The sequence below is a fragment of the Heptranchias perlo genome, chromosome 5 (assembly GCF_035084215.1).
Source record: "Heptranchias perlo isolate sHepPer1 chromosome 5, sHepPer1.hap1, whole genome shotgun sequence".
Classification (NCBI taxonomy): Eukaryota; Metazoa; Chordata; class Chondrichthyes; order Hexanchiformes; family Hexanchidae; genus Heptranchias; species Heptranchias perlo.
In genome coordinates this window covers 40230227-40255031 of record NC_090329.1, presented here as the reverse complement: position 1 = coordinate 40255031, position 24805 = coordinate 40230227, and the positions used below count along the sequence as shown (strand labels likewise).

At 45.9% G+C, this 24805-nt stretch overlaps 1 protein-coding gene across 1 annotated transcript; it reads right to left on the bottom strand.

The window, feature by feature from the left end:
* Window positions 1-19074: 19074 nt before the first annotated feature.
* Window positions 19075-23985, bottom strand: kcnf1a (potassium voltage-gated channel, subfamily F, member 1a). Its single transcript, XM_067983742.1, has one exon. It carries the CDS (start codon window positions 23375-23377, stop codon window positions 21920-21922), a length of 1458 nt encoding a protein of 485 aa, XP_067839843.1. The 5' UTR covers window positions 23378-23985; the 3' UTR covers window positions 19075-21919.
* Window positions 23986-24805: the final 820 nt, after the last annotated feature.

The window sequence follows — 24805 nt, the reverse complement described above, 5'->3', positions numbered from 1 at the left end:
AGTGGCTGGATATTGAGTCTCGTGGAAAGGGCACCGATCAAGCGAACTGCTGTGTCCTGGATGGTGTCGAGCTTCTAGAGTTTTGCTGTAGCTGCACCCATCCAGGCAAATGGTGAATATGCCATCACACTCTTGGCAGGTTCTCCAAGATTATCATGAGGCTCAACTTTGCCATCCAGAGAGGCCTAAACAGGTGGAGGAGGAAAAGAAGGAGGCCCATCAATAGTCCAGAGCAGAGCAGGACACTTCAAGATGTGAATGTCTGACTAACCATTATACTGAATAGTTCTTCAGAAACACCCCAATCAGAGCAAGTGCTGCTACAGTACTCGATGAAAGAAGGCATTCCAGGATGAACAAGAGCCAGTGTAGCTTAACTGGCACATCCAGTGAAAGTAATGGTCAGCATTGGCCTAAAATTTGGCTCCACCTCCTTGCAGGCATCCTGCCATGCTAATATATGGGGGTGGTACCATGCAATACCGCAGGGGCAACCCTCCTTCCTCTACTCCACATCAGCAGGCATTAATCAGGTGCTGGGCTGCTCCATCATTTGCTTGGAGGCACATACCTGCACCTTTGGTTTAATTTCGTTTCATTTTTGCCTGTCACTTCTTAGTCCTCCCCCCTTCAGCCATGACAAAGCCTGTTAATAGGCCAAGTTGCCTTCTGAGTTTTTCCAAGTCTTCAGAATTTTTGTCTCCCTATACTCCACTTTTATTGTCCCCATTCCTTGTATGTAATTTTCTGTAAACCTAGCGTGCACCTGAAACTATAGGAATGAGCTAACCTTGGAAAATTGGGTGCAAACGCCACAATTCCATTTCAGTCGGTCTAAAGTCCACCAATAGCTATTCTGGAAATCATGACACTAAAAGAGGAAAATCCAGGCTAAAGATTCAGCAAAGTTTTCAAATATCTTTGCTTGGCGCTTTAAACTTATTTCCTTCTTCTCTTCAGCCCCATTTTATGTGGGCATCATTATCACTTCATTTGAAGGTGCCCGGCCAAAATGACAGCAGAAAATTGGTTGCGTACTGCAGTAGATGGGGATAAGACATAACAAATGCCACTATTATTCCTCCCCCCACCCCCCACCCCACCCCTGCCTGCCCCAAATAGGCAGTAAGCAGTAGAAAATCCAGGCTTCACAGCTCTAAAACAGATTTGTTTGCACTTTTTTTCCATAATGTTTTTAATTTGGTTAATTATTTCTCTCCTATCTGCTCATTTTCCTTTCCTTTGTTTTTACTCTCTTTTTCTCTCCAGTAGTTCTTTCCCTACATTTTCTTCCACAGCTGTATTCCCTTCAATAATTTTTCATCAGTAGTTGAAAACAGAAATTATCTTGTTTACCTGATATTTTTAGCGAAGTTGTCCAGACAGTCTTGGCAGTACTGGAGAGGTTCATTTATAATTTGGTGATGATTCCTTTCATTGGAAAAAATATTACTGGAAGGTACTTTTGAAGAGCAGTTCAGGCAGGTCTGAAGGACGAAAAAGGTCACACTAGCTAGTTTGGAGCAAGTAGTCCAGGAAGCCCCAAAAGCTGAACTGGTACACCAGCACTGTGAGCTGCAGGTACAGTTTTGGTTACAGCTAAATACTCCATTTTGTAAAATATTCACATTAAGCAGAATGAGCTCCAGCTCATTTGGATTATAATTTACAGCCAATGGGCTCGATTTTAGCGTCGGGTTTCCTGTGCGTTATCGGCGGGGCAGGCTCCAAAATGTCAATTTCCACGTGCGGGAGCGGATCGCGCCGAGATCCCGGCCACTTCCGGGTGCCGCGCTGACGTGCGGGGCTGCGTGCGCAGACCCCGCTGGTGGGAATCCCGCAGGCAATTAAAGCCAGCGGGGTTCCACTTGAGTGTACTTACCTTGCTTGTTGAGGTCATTAAATGAGCTGAATCAGCTGTCAAAACAGGAAGTGTGAGATTTTAGCTTCAACGCAGTGTGTTTCACACACTGGGGGAAACAGTCTCCCTTCAACCGGTCGTGTTCCAGCCAGCAGCCTGTGGCAGCTGCCAAACTGCACTCCACAGCGGGTGGGAGAGCCCTCACCCACACAGGAGGCCACCGCGTCACGTAGGGCAATCCCTGCCCTCCACCACCCCCCGCCAAGCCAGAGGACAGACCAACGTGAAACCGCAGCCCCAGTGCAAGGAACCACCTACCTACCCTGCACAACCCCTCAGACCAACACCTGCCAGATGGGTGGTGCGTTGACATCCTCGGAGGACGAACAGCATGACCAGCCCCAGCAGCCTCGCAGTCCACGCCGTCCGCCTCGGAGACGTGGAGGCCCCCAACACGGTGCTGTAGCACACCCACCTGCACAGCAGGAGGGAGGGCAATCACAGAGAGAGATGCGTCGCAGGAGGCACTACCCTCCGCACAGGGTGTACAGACCGAGGCTCAGCTTCATGGACCTCTCCGAGGAGCAGTGCATACGTCGGCTCAGAGTCAATCGCCAGGTAGTCGCCGACATCTGCAGCCTCCTTAACGACGAGCTGCTCCCTGATGAACCAAGCAGCATCTTCTTACCTGTCGCCGTCAAAGTCACCACTGCCCTCAACTTCTTTGCATCCGGATCCTTCCAGGGTGCCACCGGGGACATCACCGGGTTCTGTCAGTCGTCTGCACACAAGTGCATAAGGCAGGTCACCGATGGGTTGTTCCGCAGGGCCTCGCACTACATCAACTTCGCCATGGACGAGCGCAGCCAGATGGAGAGGGCGGTTGGATTCCATGCCATGGCTGGCTTCCCACGGGTACAGGGTGTAATTGACTGCACCCACATCGCAATACGGGCACCTCCGCATGAGCCAGGGCTGTTCATCAACAGGAAGGGGTATCACTCCATGAATGCCCAGCTCATCTGTGACCACCGCCAGAGATTCCTACACGTGTGCGCCAGATACCCCGGCAGCTGCCACGATGCCTTCGTCCTCAGGGAGTCCACCGTCCCGCCCATCCTCCAGGCACCCAACGCCGGCAACGGCTGGCTCCTTGGCGACAAGGGGTATCCCCTACACACGTGGCTCATGACGCCTCTGAGGAACCCCATCACCAAGCCGGAGCGTCGGTACAATGACAGCCACACTGCTACCAGGTCTACAATTGAGCAGACCATAGGGCTTCTCAAGATGCGCTTCAGGTGCCTTGATCGTTCTGGGGGAGCGCTCCAATACACACCATTCAGAGTGGGACGAATCATAGTTGTCTGCTGTGCCCTGCATAACATGGCACTACAGAGAGGGGTGCCGCTGGAGGAGGCCCAATCCACACCTGCCACCCACATTGAGGACGGCGATGAGGAGGAGGAGGAGGAGGAGGAGCAGGAGGAGGAGGAGGAGGAGGAGGAGGACGCGGACGTGCCAGAGGATGGTGGACGACCCATGCGCCGAACCACGACTCACCGGGATGCTCGCCGGGCCAGGGAGGCACTCATACGTCAACGGTTCTCCTAGAGTCAGACAGTGCGAGGCGCTCGCATCTCCTCACCTGCACATGCGAGGGGCCATACCAGCCCCCTCCACTGAAGACTGTTGCCAGTACTCATGCACCCACAGCAATGTGCCCAATGGGCGGCAGCAGGTGGGCTGCACGGAACACACCTATTGCACAGGCCGCGGAAGAATGGACTAGAGGTGGCAGGAGTGGTGAGAATATAGTGTTTAATATGTACAATGTGAGATAATATAAACAAAAAGTGTACAAATTAACAGACACCCTGGAGCATTCCCTTTGTGCTTATAACACCTTTGGATTTCTTTTGCGGGTACCCCTACGTGGTGCTACCCCTGTGGCTCCAGCAGAGGTAGTGGCAGGTTGCTCCTGTTCTCGCCCTGACCGGGTAGATGCTTTGGGCGGACGGCCCCTGGGTTTCGATGCCCGTGAGGGCACCTCCACTGACTGCTCCTCCTGCACCGGGGCAGGGGAAGACTCGGCCACCTGGAGAGGAGGCACCATTGTTGGTACTGGTTGAGAGGGGGGCAACGGGTGGGACGTGGGGGCGCCTTGAGAAGCGTCCCCGCTTCCATGTCCCCGGTCACCATCATCCCTCTCGTGGCCTCGGCCCACATCACCCCTTCCACCCTGCTGGACGGCAGTTTGGATGGCATGTGTGAGGCCTTGCAAGGCCACCCCTAGTGTATCCGTCAGCCTGTTTATGGCGGCAGAATGTTGCTCACCCTGAATCCGTACAGCCGTTGTCAGGGCCTGCACGGACTCGATGTGGAGCTGTGCGTGACGCTCGAGGGAGGCCAGCCTGTCCTCCACCGCAGACGCTCCTGCACCTACCCGCGACACTATGTCGCCGGTACCCTCCTGTACCTGCGCCACCAATGCCCTCATGCAGGAGTTGGACTCCTCCATTGCCTGCGCAATTGTGGACAATGCGCGCGGCACCTCTCCCAGTACCTCAGCAATTAGCTGGTGCCCCTCGACGACTCTCCTTTTCACTGGTGGCCCCCTGGGTTCAGCATCTGGGTCCGGCTGAGCAGAGCCTGGAGATGAGTGCTCCCACCGACGCGGACCCTCCGCGGCTGCCCCTGCCACCAGGGTCTGCTCATGCTCACTCGTGCGCGGTGAATCACCAAGTGCTACCCCAACTAGTTGGCGAGGGGGACCCACCGAGGTGCGTGTCTCTGCGCTGGTGGATGGTTGGCTCAGATGTGACGATGCACCCTCAGAGACCGCCATGTCCTCTGAAGAATCGCCCTCCTCAATCGCAGCGCTCGCAGACGGCCCTGCAAGAGAACAGAGGGCACTATGAGGCATGTGCACCAATGTTACGGTGCGCCTGATGGCAGGTGATGATACGGTCACTCGCGATCATGGGTGTTGAGTGTCAGCTTTCCCTTACCGGCCGTTTCTGCAGCGACAGACTCGCCATCTGCGACCGACAGGCAATGTGGCGTGCGGGCGAGGTCAAGCGCCTCCACCTCTGCGTCTGTGAGGTCTACCAGGTGCGGCGGGCCACCTCCGGTGCGTGCCCTTTCCCTGTTGTTCTTGCTTCTCTTCTCCTGTCAAGGCAAAACACAGATGCGTGAGTGAGTGGGTATTGCATAGTGACACGCATCGAGCATCGGTGTGGGTGGGTTGAGCGTGGGGCAGATGGATGGGAGGATGCGTGTGCCACATGCCCATCCCATTGCATGGGGATTGGGGTGTGTGGTAGTGTTCGGGTGGGGACAGGGATGGTGGGTACTTGCGGGCACGGCGAGGATGGTGAGTGAGTGGCTGTGAGGATTGCTGCGGGAGCGCTCTGGTGGCTCTGCAGGAGGGGTTGTGATCTGTTTGGCGTGATGGTGGGGACGGGTTGTGGGAGGGTGCGTTGGTATACTCACCTTGCCGGACCTAGTGAGGTCATTGAACCGCTTGCGGCACTGCTCCCATGTCCTTGGGGTGTTGGCCCTGCTGCTGACCTCCGCCGCCACCTCTGCCCATGCCTTCCTGGTGGCGGCGGCAGGGCACTTGCGTCCATCCGCAGGGAAGAGCGTGTCCCTCCTCCTCCTCACGCCCTCCAGCATCAGCTGCAGCGCAAGGTCCGAAAAACGTGGCGCAGCCTTTCCCCTCGGGTGAGCCATCATCTCTAGCCTACTGATTGCAGCAGGAGGGGCTTTGGGAGACTGCCCCTTTAAGTGGAGCTCCTACATCGAGTCGACGGTACTGCGCCTGCGCATGCTCTGCCCGCCGGCACGCAGCTGGGGAGCGGAGAACCCGGAAGCAGGGCTTAAGCAGTTCAATTATCCCGCGATCGCGCGGGGGACGCACGCAATTAGCCGTCCGCGTTTTCCACGCTCCCGGAGGACCACCCGCTGGGAACCCGCAGGCCTGCTAAAATCGAGCCCAATGTGTCAGTTCTTCAGCAAATACATTAAATTAATGACCTAAAGTACATGATAGTGTTGCATTGTGAACTGCAGGACCTCATGTTATCAATCTCAGCAGTTTTTGTAGAACAGAATCTGAAAAATTGAATCAAATTTACACATGGTACACTTTGCTTATACTGACTTTCTTCATGATGATTTGATGAATTATTTAAATTACCGCAAATTGCAATTTTTCATTGGCCTTTGTTTCTAATAGTTGAATAGGTAGACTCAAAGTAAAATGCTTCCTTTAATATTGCGTTTCAAATCAGCACTTCTATCAGCTTCTTTATGAATCACTGTAAGGAGCAGAGAATGTAATTTAAATGCAATCACTAATTCATTGTTATATCATTCCTTCAGTTTATGAGGGGGAAATCACTGGTATTAGCTAGACGGGCCTGTGCCAATAATTGATCCATAAGGCAATGAAACCTCTACTCCTATCTGCACAAGATATACTAGCATTGGGACTTGCAATTAAGCTAGATATGTAGATCTAAAGCAAAAAAGCTATATCTAGTATTATTAACATTTCTTTTTTGATATTTAGATTCTTGGTCAGGTGTTGTCATCTTCCCACTATTTCTAGAATCCGAGTTATATTTAAATTATATGGGATTTATTATGGCGGAAAAAGCATGGAATTAAATAGAGAACAGATAACTGGAAAGTTAAGATTTTGATGGTCTTCATTTTACTTTTCCAAGACGCTTGAAAGTTTTTAAAAATATTATGTTTGTATCTTACAGTATCTACTTCTAGAAAAATTATTCCAGTCAATGTTCTGTACAACAGCACTTGTGCTAAGAAGTTAAAAACAGCCTCTTTGTCTTTGCTCCTCTGATGACTAAATGAGTAAATGCATATCTGATGTGATGCTAAGCCATACGGACTAGAAAGGTCCCCAGTTCATTCCCTGGCCAATATAAAATTACCTAATCTCATCCTAATCTTAGCTAATCAGTGGTGGCAATATAATTTGCTTTAGCTGCCCAGTATAGGGAGCAAGAAAAATCTACAGCTGCCATCTCCTGGTCCTCTATGAATTATAGAATTATGGGGGGTTAAATTGGTGATCCCCCGAAACCGGGTGCAGAGATCGTGGTGCGCGATTAACCCGCGCCCGGTCGTTGAGGTGCAGGCAGCACCCGAGATTCATGTTGCCTGATAATCTGCATGATTGCAGCGTGCAGCCAGCGCTACCTGGCTGTTGAGTGGCTGCACACACCAGCAGGGGGCCCGAAATGGGGTGTAGCCAGCACTACTTAAAGAAAGCCGGCACTCTTAAAGGGAAGGTGCACTATCAATTCAATCGGTGGTGGAAAAAAAATCTAATGGCTGGACCTGCGAAAGAGTGTGCACCAAGGTTCTTGGATGATGCACTAGAGGCCTTGGTGGACAAATGGAAGGCCGTCCTGTATCTGCAGGGTGGCAGGAGGCCTTCCGGACTCCAACTGCAGAGGCAGTGGAAGGAAATGGTACTGGAAGTAAATGCCAGGAGCACTGCACCACGTACGTGGATGCAGTGTAGGAAAAAGTTCAATGATTTGACACAAGTGGTCAAAGTGAGTGAATTCAAGTGTCAAGTGGCACATCCTACCAACTGCACCACTACTCCACACATGACACCCCCCGTCACACATCCACCAACAAACGCAACCCTTCCTTACGCAACACTGCACTACAGATGCTGTATCTCACCCTCACATAGTACCACTTTTGCAAGCCACACACCCACAACTCATAGGTCACACACACTGGCAGCAATTCAACCACATCACCCAAACATCTTGCAGGACACTCACTGACACACTTCCCTCTGACTTGCAGGAGAACATGGCGTATAACAGCTGGCAGCAGCAAAGACTTGGGAGAGGACAGGCACGCCTACAAGTCCTCACCCCCATGGTGGAGACAGTGCTGGGGATCATTGGGCGGGCTGTTGCTGCGGCCTTTGCCGCTGGCAGTGCTGGAGGTCTCGACGACAAGGGTCTCTGCATACCTAATCCTCCTTCTCGTTTCCCACATCTCCCTCATCCATAATTTTTTCTGACTCACGTGCTGCAAATGGTGTCAACACACACATCTTACTTGCTCCTCGCCCCGCTCTGCAACTCAACCTGTCTCCCTTTGTCATTGCAGATACCCAAGAACTGGAGCCGGCACCATCCGAGGTGGAAGAGGAGGAAGACACAGACAATAAAGCCGCACCATCACTCGATCTCACACTCGCAGCCACCAGTTCAGATATTGACACTACATGTAGTGTAGAGGCTAGGTTAGAGGAAGGAACTGCATGTGGTGAGACACCGGGCACAAGTGCGCAGGAGCTGGGGCAGGGGGGAACGGATACCACAGGTGCCAGCTCACCAGAGGGCGAGATCGCACAAAGGTTCTGCTGTAGAGGAGTCAGATGATGACATCGATGGGCCAGGCTACAGAAGACGGCTGATGGGCATAGACCGCCAAATGCTTGGTCCAATGGAAAGCCTGCCAGAAAGTCTGTGCACAATGTCACGGGGCATGGAGGAGTCCACCTCGAACTTGGCACAGGGCTTTGCGCAGAGCTTGGAGCCCATCCTTACCCACATGGAGCAGGTGGTTACCTCCATCAGCGCACCTGTGGAACCCACCATGATGCAGCGTCTGAGGACCGATATCACAGCTTCCATTGCAGCACAAACATCTGCCATCCAAGGTCTGACTGCTGCGTTTGGAGCTCGGACTGCTGCCTTGGAAGCTCAGAATGCTGCTATCCAGGCTGTGTCTCTGGGTTCCACTGTTGATCAGGGGCTTCCAGGGTGTCACAGCAATCAGCAATCTGTTCATCAGCAGATCACCAGAATTGCTGAAGCGCCGCCCCATGTGGCACCATGGCAGTCAAACCTGCTGTCCTCTCTCAGGATAGCAGCATTCCTGCTCCCACCCCTGCCACTCCGCCAGTGCCCTTGCTGCTGCCTATCAGCCAACCAGGCCAGACTACTGCAGCCCATTCCAAGATGGCGCAGTCAGTAGCCGGGCCCTCCCTTCCCAGAGCTGCTCGAGGTCGTCCTCCACGACCATCTGCACGCTCCTCCATTGAAGGTCAGCAGCCTTCCACCACCCATGCTCCAGCCACTGGGGATGCATCGCGTATGAGCACTAGGAAAGGAAAAGGCACATGAATGACAAGTACTAAGAGAATGCACAACGGTGAATAGTGCAATGTTGTATACGTGATTTCAAATGTTAGTTTATAAATTTGTATTTGAAGTCGCAGTTAGTGGTGGTTTTTATTTATGCGATGAGCTGTGGAAGGAAGCAACGTGTAATCGTAAGGTGGACGATTATATGGTCATGTGGGAGAGGGAAGATGAGGAGTGTAGGATGGTTGGTGACTTGGGAGGTGTCGTTGAAGTTACTGCTTTCGCTCATTAACAAGGTGAGCACGCAGGGCCCTGGCAAACAGGGCCTGTGCAACTTGTTGCTTCCTTGCCTCTTCCTCCACTTCCTCCTCCTTGTCCTCCTCTTCCTTTGCCTCTGGCTCAGGGTCTTGCCGGATCGGCAGTGGTAAGGGCTGTCCTCTCATAAGGGCAAGGTGGTGCAGCATGCAGCATACAATGACGAATCTTGACACCCGCTCAGCTGAGTATAGCAGGGCTCTTCCAGAATAGTCCAAGCAGCGGAAGCGTTGCTTTAGGACTCTATGACATTTCGTGTGGCCGCATGGCTCTCACTGTAGGCCTGCTCTGCACGTGTGCGTGCATTCCTGACTGGAGTCATGAGCCACCTCATGAGAGGATAGCCCTCGTCGCTCAGTAGCCAGTCTTTGACTTGCCAAGCTGGATCAAAGATAGTTGGGACATTGGACTGCTGCAGAATGAAGGACTGCTGCCAGGATAGCAGGTATTGACCTGCATGATGTGGTGCGTGTAGTCGCACACCAGCTGCACATTGACGGAACGGAACCCCTTTCTGTTCATAAAGGTGGCCGAGTTGAGAGGTGGAGCACGCATGACAATATGCGTGCAGTCAATGGCACCCTGCACCATGGGGAAGCCTGCAATGCGAGCAAACCCTTGTGTTCGCTCATTTTGCTTCTCTTTGTCAAGAGGGAAGGTTATGAATCTGTTGCGCGGCTTGTACAGTGCCTCAGTGAGCTCCCTTATACAGCAGTGCACTGCAAACTGCGAGATGTTGCACATATCGCCAGCAGCGGCCTGAAAGGATCCAGAGCCGTAAAAGTTCAGTGCCACAGTTACCTTCACACACACACAGGCAATGCTGTCCTTGTCCTGCTCTGAGACTGCAGTTGTGGCTGCAGCAGTTGACAAATCTCCATCACAATCTCTTTCATGAACTACAGCTGTCGGAAGCGCCGATCTTTGCTCAGGTTGAGATAAATGAATTGGTCCCTGAAGGCCCTCATTGGATATGGCCTAGTGCTCAGTGCCCTGTGCCGCCTCCTCCTCCTCCCTCTCCCCACAGCTTGACCTGCTCTGCGTGGCCTCTCTGCATGCTCCCAGTTGTGTTCAATGCCCAGTGGGAGCCTTGCAGGCCACCCATGCTTGGCAGAAACCTTGTTCAGCTGTTTTAAATGCCACCAACAGTAATGCAGGACCTGCCAGACCAATCTCCATATAATATTGCAACCTTCTCCAAGTATAGGAAGCTTCAACAAACATGTACAATTGTACCAGCAGCCAGAAGCAATAATCAAACTAACCTGCAACATCTGCATGATCCCTTTAAACAGCGCTGGTAGGGGGTGCTCCAGGCTGTCTACGACCTGTTCAGCTGTGCGTGGTTAAGACAGTGCATTGGCTGGAGTGTTGAGTTCCAAAATCGCATCTGTCCCTTTAAATCAACGTTGCATGCTGATCTACCGCATAATCTCCCTACTTTACATGGTGCCGGTGTTCGTTATCTGCACACATGCAAACACCTTTACCAAGATGGCGTCCAGCTAGAAGGGTGCACGTGCATTCCGGACGCCAGTTTGGGTCCTTAGGAGGCCGCGTAGCACCTACACAACAGGCGCTACACAATCCAATTTATAGCCGTTTGAATGTTACAGCTACATTTGGTTATTTGGGCCTAAGCTGGCTCTCTAAAAAAAGAAATTCACATTTCTTCCATTCCCTGCCCTTTTTAATTTTTTTTTCAACTATTTATCCATTTTCATTATTTTACAGTTTCTGCTCTCACCACTATTTCTGTTAGGGCATTCCATGTCCTACCAAACCTCTGCGTAAAAACATTTTCCTAATCTCTCCCTTTGTTTTTTTGATGATGATCTTAAATTTGTGCCCTCTAGTTAGCAATTTACCAACCAGTGAAAATAGTAATTCCCTATTTACCTCATTAAAACCTCATAAATTTGAGTATCTCTAGCAGATCTCCTCTTAACTTTACCTGCTGTAGTGAAAAAGAGTCCCACCACCCAGTGGAAAAGGAGGGTAGTGGAGTTAAAATCACCACCACAGGAGGGTTTACCGTCCCTTTCGCGCTTGCTTCCCACCTGTAGCCATCCTAACTCCAGAGTTTTCTTAGGCAGCTGAGGCGCCCGCCTCATTAATGTATTGAAATTGAGGTCCTATGATGTCATTAGGAAACCAAATCAATTCTAACTCATCAGAGGAAAGTCCCACCCAGCGTTGATCCCGCTGAGTAAAACCTGGTTGGATTTCTTTCAAAACAGCAATTGCAAGCGGTATTTAATGGGGCAGGCACCTGCAAGCACTCAGATCATTTGTATCTCTTTGCTATAGCATTTTTATGAGGGTTTGCTTTGGAGATTACATTTTTCAACATTTATTCTGCTTCCAGACCCTCAATAAGCATAGGGCTAATGATGGGTGTCATTCTTGGCACTTCAGTTTGGTTGCATGAAGAGAAGGAAGAGGAGCTACAGGAGCAGCAGGCTAGTCAACCACAAGGAGCAGCAGTCAGGCCTCTCAGGCGACCACACGTGGGTATGGCTGCTCAAAGAAAGCCTTACCCAGCCCATACGGTGTATAGGCTAAGAGTCAATTTCCTGGAACTATCTAAGGAGCAGTGAATGATGAGGCTGCGTTCTTCAGGCAGGCTGTCACAGACCTGTGCAGCCTCCTACAGCAAGAACTACAGCTCACTGGGTCAGATGTCCATTCCGTGCCCGTGGCAGTGAAAGTCACCACCACGCTTAACTTCTTTGCCTCGGACCTCTTCCAGTATGAAACAAGTGGCATTTCTCACATTAGTCAGTCTGCATTCCATAAACGTATTCAACAGTTTACTAAAACCTTTTTTTTGCCAGTGCCAATGACTACATCAGTTTCCCCAATGGATCCCAGCAGTCAGAAAGGGCTGTGGGATCTGCTGAAGTTGCTGGCTTCCCATGAGAGCAGGATGTCATAGACTGTACACATGTAGCAATCAGGGTACCTGACAATCAGCTAGCAGTCTTCATCAACAGGAAAGGCTATCATTCAATGTATGTGCAGCTCATTAGTGATCACTGCCACTGAATTATGTTGGTCTGTGCCTGGTTTCCAGGCAGCTTTCACAATGCCTTCTTTCTACACCAGTTAAGCATTCCCCCACTATTTCACCCATCTCAAAATGTCAGACGATGGCTGCTAGGGGACAAGAGCTACTCCCTACACACATTTTTTAAAAATTCGTTCATGGGATGTGGGCGTCGCTGGCAAGGCCAGCATTTATTGCCCATCCCTAATTGCCCTCGAGAAGGTGGTGGTGAGCCGCCTTCTTGAACCGCTGCAGTCCGTGTGGTGACGGTTCTCCCACAGTGCTGTTAGGAAGGGAGTTCCAGGATTTTGACCCAGCGACAATGAAGGAACGGCGATATATTTCCAAGTCGGGATGGTGTGTGACTTGGAGGGGAACGTGCAGGTGGTGTTGTTCCCATGTGCCTGCTGCTCTTGTCCTTCTAGATGGTAGAGGTCGTGGGTTTGGGAGGTGCTGTCGAAGAAGCCTTGGCGAGTTGCTGCAGTGCATCCTGTAGATGGTACACACTGCAGCCACTGTGCGTCGGTGGTGAAGGGAGTGAATGTTTAGGGTGGTGGATGGGGTGCCAAAGCCGGCTGCTTTGTCCTGGATGATGTCGAGCTTCTTGAGTGTTGTTGGAGCTGCACTCATCCAGGCAAGTGGAGAGTATTCCATCACACTCCTGACTTGTGCCTTGTAGATAGTGGAAAGGATATGGGGAGTCAGGAGGTGAGTCACTCGCTGCAGAATACCCAGCCTCTGACCTGCTCTCGTAGCCACAGTATTTATATGGCTGGTCCAGTTAAGTTTCTGGTCAATGGTGACCCCCAGGATGTTGATGGTGGGGGATTCGGTGATGGTAATGCCGTTGAATGTCAAGGGGAGGTGGTTAGACTCTCTCTTGTTGGAGATGGTCATTGCCTAGCACTTATCTGGCGCGAATGTTACTTGCCACTTATGAGCCCAAGCCTGGATGTTGTCCAGGTCTTGCTGCATGCGGGCTCGGACTGCTTCATTATTTGAGGGGTTGCGAATGGAACTGAACACTGTGCAGTCATCAGCGAACATCCCCATTTCTGACCTTATGATGGAGGGAAGGTCATTGATGAAGCAGCTGAAGATGGTTGGGCCTCATGATACCTCTCTGCAATCTAAGCATGCCCGTAGTTGAGAAATAGCCAGAGCCATGGGACCACCAGGATGATCATAGAGCATACAATTGGGCTCCTCATGCAATGCTTTTGGTGCCTGGATAGGTCTGGGGGCTTGCTGCAGTACAGCCCACAGAGAGTCTCCCACGTTGTGGATCTGTACTGCATCTTCACAATTTCACTGTGCAAAAAGGAATGTACATGGAGGAAGAACAGCAAGAAGATCGCCACATATCTGATAAGGAAGAGTCAGACAAAGGCAAGGAAGGAGCAGAAGAGGGAAGGCGAAGACACCAGCTTGCAGCCAGAGAAGCTCAGAATCAGTTGATTGCCCAGCACTTCCCTTAATGTACTCAGTCCCCTCAAACCTTCTCCAAGCCCCCAATGCATTAACAGTCCTCAGTATCTTCTCAGTCTTTCCGTCCTGCAATAATCTCCAACCTGTAAGCTGACTATTATATACATGATTCCTGACATTTCAGGCTCATAACTCGTTATGAAAGCACATGCTGACAAATTTTAAAAGTTAAAAATGTGATTTTTTTTTAATGACGAAGACAATAATAGCCTTAACATAATTTGTCACCTATGTGTGCTTTTCTTAAATTTTTTCCTATTACTCCTACAAGGTGCTCCCCCGGTGGCTTCAGTGTGGCTGGTGAAAGGCTGCTGTTGCTTAAGTGAGGACCCTTGAGATGATTTTGGTCAGCAAACTCTGGAAGCTTGGGCCTGAAAAGGTCCGGCTGCATATTGCGGCATCTCGACTGCTGTCGGAGCTGTGTGGCCCAGTTGGCTTTCTGGTATCATGAAAGGCATTGGTTGGGGGTGGGGGAGGTGGTGAGGGAGCAGATGTGCTGTCATCCACTGTTGTTGCAACACTACCACGCTCATAGGACTGTGGCTCATTACTCCCACTGATCTGCAGGAGAACAGATTGCAGGAGATCAGCGATGCAATTGATGCCCCTATCCTTGTGGTCCGCCAGCCTTTCCAAGGTGGTGCAGATATTGGAGCCCAGAGACTGAATGGCAGAAGTTTGAGTTTGTAACAAAGCTCCTGATGTGAGGGCTCAACTGCAGCATCCATGGAGGTTGCCACACACTCCATGGTAGACTGCAGAGTACTGATGCCTAGCAACAGGGCTGGAAGCAAGACTCCTCCAAACTTTCAGACATGGTGCAGCAGCTAATTGGCAGGTTTTCCAATATATCATACAATTGCATGTATGCAGAAAGAAGCTTTTAAAAAAAAAAGACTTGGCCCCTGAAGCCTGCAGCTCTGTCCTCCTCAGCAGATCTTGGAGCCAAGTTTGCCCTCCAGTGAGCTGTCTCCTAGGCTGTCATTTCCACTAACTCCTGCTCACTCATGCTGTGTGAATCATCAAATGCGGATTCCCCTAACTCACTATCTAAGCCACCAAGGGTGCCAGTTTCTGTGCTGGTGCTTGGGAGGGATTGACTGAGTGTCAATGCTTCTTCTGGAGGATTGTCTTACTCCTGGTACTCTTCCAACAGTTTCAGGTGTTGATAAGAACCTAGAAAAAGGGCAGAGGGATAAGAGTCGGCATGGTACTGAAAGATAATATAGTGGCTATGCAGCATAAAGTTGCCAAGCTGCTTGTGGTCAATGAAAAGGTACATGTAATATGCAGACACCCTGCTCAATGCAGCCTCCAGCCTCACCATCTGATGTTCTTTGCTCTGGATGGCCTGACTATATCAATGCTGTCAGTTCTATCTAGATGAGGGCTTGGATGCTTGCTGGTCCTACCCCAGTTTTGCTCCTCTCCCTTGCATTATGAGCCATTTTCTCCTGCAGAAACAGAGGAAGAGAGTTAGTGAATAGCTGCTAAAAAGGGAGGTACATATAGATTGTATCCTGAAAGTGAGAAGCAGCAATTTGTGAGCAGGTGTGGAAGGTGGTCAATGTAAAGTGACAGGACCGTGAACAAAGAAGGCATTCATCAGAGGAGCACAACATTTAACATTTGCTACAGGTGAAGGCAGAATGCTGTTGGAGCCTGTTGTGAAGGAAGCAAGCAACAGATGAGTGTGTGATTAGAATGAGAAAGAGTTAGTGCAGTGTCCCCATGTAAGATTGGTGTAGAAGCATGTAATGCAGAGGAAGTATACACAGTTCTGGGGGGAGGGAGAGAAGTGCTGTTGTCTGGTGTAATGCAGAGAAATGGAGATTGAAAGATCTGTCCTCATCCTTGCTGATTTACAGGTCACTGAAGCGTTTCTGGCACTAAATCCAGGTCCTAGGGGTGAAGCTGTGGGCGTTGAAAATATGCCAGAATTTGCTGTCAAAATAACAGTGAGGCTAATGGTGCTCATCATTATTTATACACAAATGATACAGCAACTTCAGGAGAGGGGGAAAGCCAAAAGTTACTGCCCGAGTTGCGCCGTTCTGCCGTTAGCTTCGCGAAAATGGCATCTCGCTGTCTGCCTCATCATTGAAATGCATTGAATGGCGTGAAGTTGCTGTATTTGCATGGTAGATACAAACTAAACTCATCACTGAAAGTTAAGTCAAGTCACAATGGGCTGAATGGCCTCCTTCTGTGCTGTATCATTCTAAGTCTAAGTACTGTTTTAATGACACAAGTGTTAATTACTGCCAATCAACCTCTCTGCCACAGAAAATGAACTATTACAAGCATGGAGTCTCATTCGTTCAGGTTTTAATTGTTCGAGATTTGTTGTTGAAGAATTGTTGTTGGAGATTTTAAAAATATTAAATTTTAACATTTTTTAACGTTTCCTTTCTATATCTTTTTTCTCTTTCTTAATCCAATCTTACTTTCCTTCGATACCTGATTTGGCATTGAATTCACCCACTCTAACTTCCGTCTCAATACTTGAGCAGTTTATTTCACAATCCTTCAAGCTGATTGCTTAAGAAGATACACAGTTGCTTGTGCTGTACACTCAGGTCCTAATGCCGGTTCCTTCACTGCGACGTCATCAGCTCGCAATTTCAGCAACTTGCCACGCAAAAAATTTAAAAACCTAAACAGGAAAGGGCAAGTCTAACAGCAGACACCTGTTAGATGCCCTGCTATAGGAAAATCTGGACCAATGTCGGTTACCTGTCTCCATGCCTGCTGCAGATTTTTCTTGAGCACCTTCTTGCCGTCAGATGGGAAGAGTACCCTCCTCCATGCCTTTATCTCTAAAATACCTCCACAGGCGTGTCAGAGAACCTAGGTGCTCTTCCCCGCCTCATTCATCACTCCTCCCAGTTCATCCAGAAAAAAAAATTCCCAATTGAATGTAAGCTCCTTTAAGAGGTGCATTCACACTTTAAGCAGTGAGCGGATGGCATGCTACCTGTCACCATGGTAATCACGTGGGCAGCCAGCCAAATAAATTCAAATGAGGCTTGACCATTAAAATGGTCTGTATCTTACACTGATGACATTCGGCAGACAGCCTATCCAAAAAGTTGCCAGTAAAAATCTCCCCTCCGGTTTCTCTAGTCTTTCCTCATAAATAAAGCCTTTCATCACTTGTATCATCTCAGTAAATCTATTCTGTACCCTTTCTAAGGCCGAGAGATCCTTCCTAAAGTAGGGCACCCAAAAATGGAACCAATAAATAAGATTATCTTCAAGGCGGATTGAAACACTGAACAGTGATTGGGAGAAGTTAGGGTGGCTGGCGGAACAGGCTCGAGGGGCTGAATGCCCTGCTCCTATTCCTATGTTTCTAACCACTGAATATTACGAAGCTAAATGCTACCTGCTAATCCACTTTAGTAGTGACAAACTGTGATGGCAGCTGTTTTTTGAATTATTTATCTAATTTCCAATGTGAAGGCTATATCTCAGAGAAAATGTTTTTGTTTGTCCAATCAGGATGTATTTTTAAAGTCTCAGAATTTTTTTGTTGTGATCAACAGCAAGATTTGCCATTCACACAGCATGTTACTCCTTAGTTTGTAATCCACCCTCCTCTCTGTTTGAAAAGTGGCAACCTTAAACTGAATTCTTGGATTTGTAATCCATCAGAGTAACATTAGTGAATTATAAATGTTCTATTACACTACCTGTTGGAGCCTCCATATCAGCAGGGAAGACAATGCAAGTTCCAGAGCTGTAACAGAACTCAACCACTAGACTGGAGGGAAGGCAGGCCTGTGGAGGGAAATGCTATTGCACAGATTGTAAACACAGCAAAGGCAACTTTAATGGTTATTTATTTGTTATGTTTATTATGTTAAGAAATTTTATTTTTAGCATTATATCCTCAGGCTAATGAGAAACCAAAAAACAACTGAAAGCATTTTCAACATTTATTTTGAGCAATTTCACTGATTCCTCTCCTCCAATTGCCAGTTGTATATCAGTAATAATTTTTTTGTTGTTTGCTCCAGGCGTCTACCAAAGTCGTTCTCGATATTACCATAAGCAGTTTCACAGGAGATAAGCAACACTGACCCAGGTTGCCCTGCCAATTCTCCATCATTGTGGGAAACAACTGCCCTCTACTTGATATCTTCCCCCAGTGGGACAGCTGAATTTGGGAATGTGCCACTTTGGAAACAAACTCATATCCATGTCACAGTGCAATTTACTTTCAATGTGCTTCGTAGAACCACTATTCTGATATCCTTTCAGTTTTTAATTCAAATCTGATAAAAACAATATTTGTTTGGGGACATTTAATTACTGGATTTTGCCTTATTGCTAAATCATACCAGGTGATGCTCACTAGAGTAGAATAACATGTTTATACACTCAATAGACTGCATCAGATCATTTGGTAAAGTCTACACTTAGATTGCAAATTGAATTACACATGACAACATTCATTATGTAAATAAATAACAAATGCATTTACCATCTTTTTGTCTGTCAAATGTCACTTTATAAACTACTACCAATATTTATGCATTGTTATTTTTTATGTAATGATGTTTCATACAGAATATCTCTTTTTTTCAATATATTCTCATTTTCATTCTGAATTGCATGTATTAAAAGACCAGTGTTATTATCATTATAGAGCTACTGAAAATCTCATGCTTTACAAATGTATTACAGGAAGCAGCACAAAGAAATCACTGTGGAATGTAGCTAACAGATCAAAAACTTTTAGAACTCCAAAAGTAATACATTAATTCATTTAAAAAGCAGTTGGAGGTACTTTTGAAAGTAATTGTACGAGTGAAAAAGCATACTGGTTGGCTTTTAATAACTACATAAACAAGGCTTTGCTTATGTAAATATCTAAATTAATACTTCAGTGAATAAGGAAACCATGATTAGCTAAGAATGAGAAGGCCAGGATACATATATATCAAAACTGAGCTCAAATCCAAATCTCCTGTATTATTTATTTCTTTTAACCTCCAAAAGGTAGGGTCTGGTACTACAAATTTTTGATGGGCTTAATTTCATACTTCATGATTGAGTTTTTGAGTTAATTTATATAGCCTTAATCAGAAGGAAATGTTATAAATTGTCCCAAAAACTTTAATTACTGGACTGCGGATTGCACCGTTGTTAAAAAACACATTAATTGAGGTTGTTATATTATTGTTATGAAGTACAGCTGTAGACCTCAAACAAATTATTTCACAGAATTTCTCTTAACTCAGTAGATCCCATGAAAATGTAAGTCTATGCCCATAAAGTAGATCCATTCAACAAACAGACCTAATTCTAATTTATTCTGTGAAATGGTTTTAATGTTGTCTTTCAATTTTTGGAAAGAAATATTGACATAAGTAACCAAATGTATGCTTGAACAGTATATCTTAATCCATACTCAGAAGAGAATATCATAATATGCCTTTGTAGTCTTGTGGGAGAGTTTTAGATCAATCCTCTTCAGCGTACAGTTTCATTAACTCATCTGTTTGAAATTCATAAGTGCTGACATAGGGGGAGCAACTATTGTTAGTATTAGCAATGCAATGCAACCCAGATGATTGCCATTCATTTGTTCAGAGACTAGATAGGCTTGTAACAGTTATTAACGACAAAACTAAGTGACAGGACTTCCAGTAAAATCTTACCAGTAAACAGCACCCTGAAACATTAATAATGCTAATAGCAACAAATACATCAATGCTACTAGAAATTAAATTGCTTTAAATGTTACTGGAATGGATTGAGAGGTTGAATTTAGCCAAGGACAAGCTGGTGTGAAATTATTTAAAACATTCTTGCCTTTTTTAAAAAACTATCATAATTATATAAACGTCTATAATATATACCAGTCGATTTCTTATGATGTTGCTCACAGGAAGTCATAGAATCATAGAATGGTTACAGCACAGAAGGAGGCCATTCAGCCATTGAGCCCACGCCGGCTCTTTGTAAGAGCAATCCAGTTAATCCCATTTCCCCACTCTTTCCCTATAGCCATGCAATTTTTTTCCCTTCAAGTATTTATCCAATTGCTTTTTGAAAGCCATGAATGAATCTGCTTCCACCACCCTTTCAAGCAGTACATTCCAGATCATAACCACTCGCTACATAAAAAAGTTTTTCCTCATGTCAAAACAATGTGTAGTCTTCTGGTGAAACAGGGTTGAAGAGCAAGGATAACTGAACCAGGGTGCGCAGATGTAATTCAGTCCCCATTCTAAAATACATTCTGTCCTTATTTTCACATATCCATTCTAAATTCTTATGTTTACATTAATATTGTAAATTGCCTATGTAAGCTTGTGGTGTTGTAATTACACCCTCCTGTCAGTGGTGGCACTACAGCATGACAAGATTACATAGGATATTTCTATTATAAATGTGGATATAAGAATTTACAATGGAAAAAGTTGATAGGAAGTGTGAACAGATGTAAGATTTTTAATACATTAGTTAAATGCAATTATTGTTAGACACATCTGTTACATTTGGACCATATTCCCCCATTAGTGCCAGGACAATATACAACAGTGGTGATATTTTCAATTGTGCAAAAACTGTGAAGATTGCACAAACTGCAAAGTCAATTAAATCAAACAGCAAACGTTAATATAGGTATAGCCAATAAGACTTGCACATTGGCAAGAACAGTTTAAAGGGAGATAGTGTAAATACTATAGATGTATTCTACAATTAAAGCTGGACAACATGAGACATTGTCATTCTGAAAATAATAACTGCCTGGGTTTGGAGCCTTGTCTCCATTATTGCATGACAAAGAATTTCCAGAATATTATTATCAAATATAAAGAGTGATAATTTTAAAAATAGTTTACAAAGTAAATAAAAATGACAATATTTCACTCATATCATAAAACTGGAACTATACCATCAATGAGATAGTATCAATTAGATGCACACACATTTTGTAGTATTTGAAGAACAGTATTTTCATTACTCAAACATTGTATACAGCATACTGAAACAATTGCTCTTTTTGCCATTAACAATATAGTCGTATTGTGCTCCATACCTTATCAAAATAAAATGCTCTTGATGATTGTTATTGATTGATTTCCCATAAAAAGCAATACATTAAAATGGACTTAAACAAAAATAGATTCTTTCCTTATATGTCTTACTATAAGTCCATTGTATGAAGATTGAGTATTTTGGGTTTGCTTTGTAATACCAGATATTGAAATAACATTAAAACCTTCCAAATTATTATTTATATTTATATTTTCTATTACTTTGTTTCCCAAATGTGGCAACCTTCAGTTCTGATGAAGTCATAAGATTGACATAAGATGTTGATAACCTGTTTTTTCTCTTTACAGATGTTAACCGACCTGCTGTATAGTTACAGTGTTTTCTGGTTTTATTTTATTTTCTAGCTTTTGGAGTTTTTTTCTTTTTTTAAGTTTGTGTCATGCTCGTTAAGAATATGTAGGTATGAATTTGCAATAATTATTTACAACTTTTATTATCTGACAATTATTTATGATCAATTGCCACAAATCTCTCATATTGGGTCCCGTTATGTTCATGATATTTTGTCACTTGTACTTTAAGAGATTATATTTGTGTAATATATTTTGAAAATCTACAAATGCAAAATATCCTAACCACTGCCAACAATGTTGTCATGGAGCTTTTATCTGGATGATTATATTGCCTGTCTCTATTCAAGTTTCTACGTCTCCCTTCACTTTGTTATAATTAAGCGTTATCTTAAAAAATACCCAATGGAACATTTCCAACTCTCTTTTGTACTGATGAAATCTCTTTTCTAGATATGGAATTATAACCATCTGTGCCAAATGATCATTACACTAAGTAAGGTTTATTGTAACTATATATAACATGTGACAGTATCTGATATTCATTCATATTGATCTTTGTATCAAGCATGCATAGTTATGTCTGGTGCATCAGTACGTGACAAGGGATAAGACGATCCGGATAGCATTCTGGTACATCTAATAAAATTGCACATATCCCAGTCTGTAATATTGGCAAACTGTCAGTTCATTTGCAGCTCTGAAGCCTATTTCGATGCAGTTTTTCCTCTGATAATAGTGGAATAAAAGTGTCGCTGTAAGAATTTAGTAGACTGTTACTCGGCGAGAGGTTACTATTGCTACTGGCTTTAGTGACCACAATATCTACCTGTTCATTTCTGGAGTCCGCAGACTCTCCATCCTTAGCATTCAACTCCATTAGTTCAAGTTCGTGTTTTGCAGCCGTTTCCAAAACTTTCTGTTTGTTATAGTACCTGACAAAATTATTTATAATAGGATGGATCGGCAATGCAATGGCTATTATGCCGCAGAGAAAGCTGATAGCTGCGTTGAGTTTTCCCAAAATTGTCTTTGGGTAAATATCTCCGTATCCAACAGTGGTCATGGTGATGATCGCCCACCAGAAGGAATGAGGGATACTTTTGAAGAGAGTTTCGGGGTGGCTTTGTTCCATGGTGAAGCCCAAAGCCGAAAAGACAAAAATGCCAACTGCCAAGTACATAAGCAACAGGCCCAGTTCTTTAAAGCTTCTTTTCAGTGCGTAGGTGAGTGTTTGGAGACCGCTGGAGTGGCGTGCCAGTTTAAAAATTCGCGCTATCCGCATGATCCTAAGAGCCTGAATCGCCTGCTGCACATTATTCAGCTCCATCAGGGATGTCCCGACTGTAGTCAAGGTCAGGCTCACATAGAACGGCAGAATTGCTAGCACGTCTATGATGTTCATGAAAGAAAGTACAAATTTCAGTTTGTTGGGGGCCGAGACCAGCCTGAGTACATACTCGGCTGTGAACCAGCCGATGCATGCCGTTTCGATGGCGTCGAGGGTTGGATGTTCTACTCTGCTCCCCTCCTCATCAGTCACTTGGAGGTCAGGGATGGTGCTCACACACATCACCACGGATGAAATTAAAATAAACAGAAAAGATAAAACTGCGATCACTCTGGCCGGACAGGACGAATCGGGCTTTTCCATCAATTTCCAGAGGAACTTTTGAGCTTTCCCCCAACAGCTATCAGCCGATTCCCCCCTGTCGGCCAAAATAAGTTGCACTTGTTTGGCGATTTCTTCGAGCTCTTCCTTTTTCTCGCCTAACAGGCATTTGCAACACTCATCCAAAAAGTCCACCTCGATCTTCCAGAAGTCCAGCTCATTTTTGAAACAAATGGGGCAAATCCCTTTTTTCATGTGGATTTCTCCGAAATAGTAGACGTCCATCACACATTTAAAAGACTCCGGGTCTCGGTCGAAGTAGAACTCTCCTTTGCTCGAATCGTAATCATCGCAAAGGGAGAAGATCGCTTCGTATCCACTGCAGTTTAGCAGTTCTGCCAATCTGCTTTCCGGGTAACGGTTCAGCACATCCCCGTACAAAATGTGGCGGACCCCACCAATATTCACCACCATCTCCTGATCTTCCGAAGCTTCTGATTCACCAGAGCTCGGGATTCTGGGTTCCGTCTTCATGGTTTAGGTATTTTACACTAAATCAAGTTCAACAAACACACTTCTAGCTCCTTTGATAAATGTCTAAACGCAACAACTTGCATCGACGTCCTCAGTGTTTCGTAAGATATGTGTATATATATGAATAGAGAGCGAATATAGAAATTTACCATTACACCGATCCCCTGGAATGCAACTAGGGGCAAAAGGTTTCTCAGTGAGGAAAACGCTTTAGATCAAAACTCACCAAAGTCTGTCGCGCTGAAAGTTGGAATCGCGTACTTATAAACCTCACCCAGGAGAGCCAGCGAGGTACAGTAGTACGTCATCGTCTGGCAAATGATTAATGAAATATATTCAAATTAACAGGACATCCAAGCGATCTGTCAGCTTGCTGATCTTGTGAAACCAGAACAAAACAAAACCTCAGAAACGTGGAGTTTGAAAAAGACTGTCTTTCCTGCAGGCAGTTTGATAAACAGGCAGTAACCTGATAACCTGTCGACCTGTCAGTGTTGCACAATGAGTGAAGCAAATTTTATCACTGCAGTCCACAGTCCTGGAGAATGTCAACAGTTAGGATCATAACGGTAATATAATCCGTCTCTTGGACGCGCATAGAAATTCTTTACATCCACACGAGATAGTATGGAACCAACCGTTCCAACTTGAAGCAAGCTACACTCCCTGCTGGTGAAAAAGCTCACCGCATCTGAAAATATTCAACGATACTGCAAGCTCCATTACGTTTTTTCATATTTCACAAAGCAAACATAGGGGAACCATGACGATTTACTAAACTATTATTAAATGGCGGCATTACATGGAGCTACAGTATACACAAAGCGTATTTTTATGTTTCGCTGAACTAATTCAATAAAAAGTTATTAATGAAGTTGGTTGTTTTTTTTAAAGAACAAACTAGTTGATCTCCCATAGTGCTGCTGCTTATGATTCGAGAGTCTCCCCATACCTTATATTCATGCTCAACACAAAAGTCAGCTTCAGTAGCTTTCTTATCATCAGAAACTTGACCTTATATACAGAGTATCTGTGATGTAGCATGCACAGGGTAAACAGTGAACCCTTTTCCCATTGATATGTGCATTGGAACAAATCATTGCTTACCCCTAACTCATGATCTTTCCAAAATCGGCAGAAAATAGCATGCTGACTGACCGTGTAGGTCACTCTAAACTGCTAATTAGAATCGATTAAGAGCCAGAAATAACAGAAACAAAACGGACCAATCAGCAGAATTAATATAACAATAGAATACTTGATTTTTCACCGGTACTTTCAAACTGTTCCAAAATAATGAAATTCGGCAGTCCATGGGAGTTCTCTGCAGTCACTTTCATAACTACCACCACAAATTTGTGATGAAAAGATTATGTGAGTTCCTATAGCCTTCTTCTATACACAAGCTTGCATAGGAAGAAGGGAACT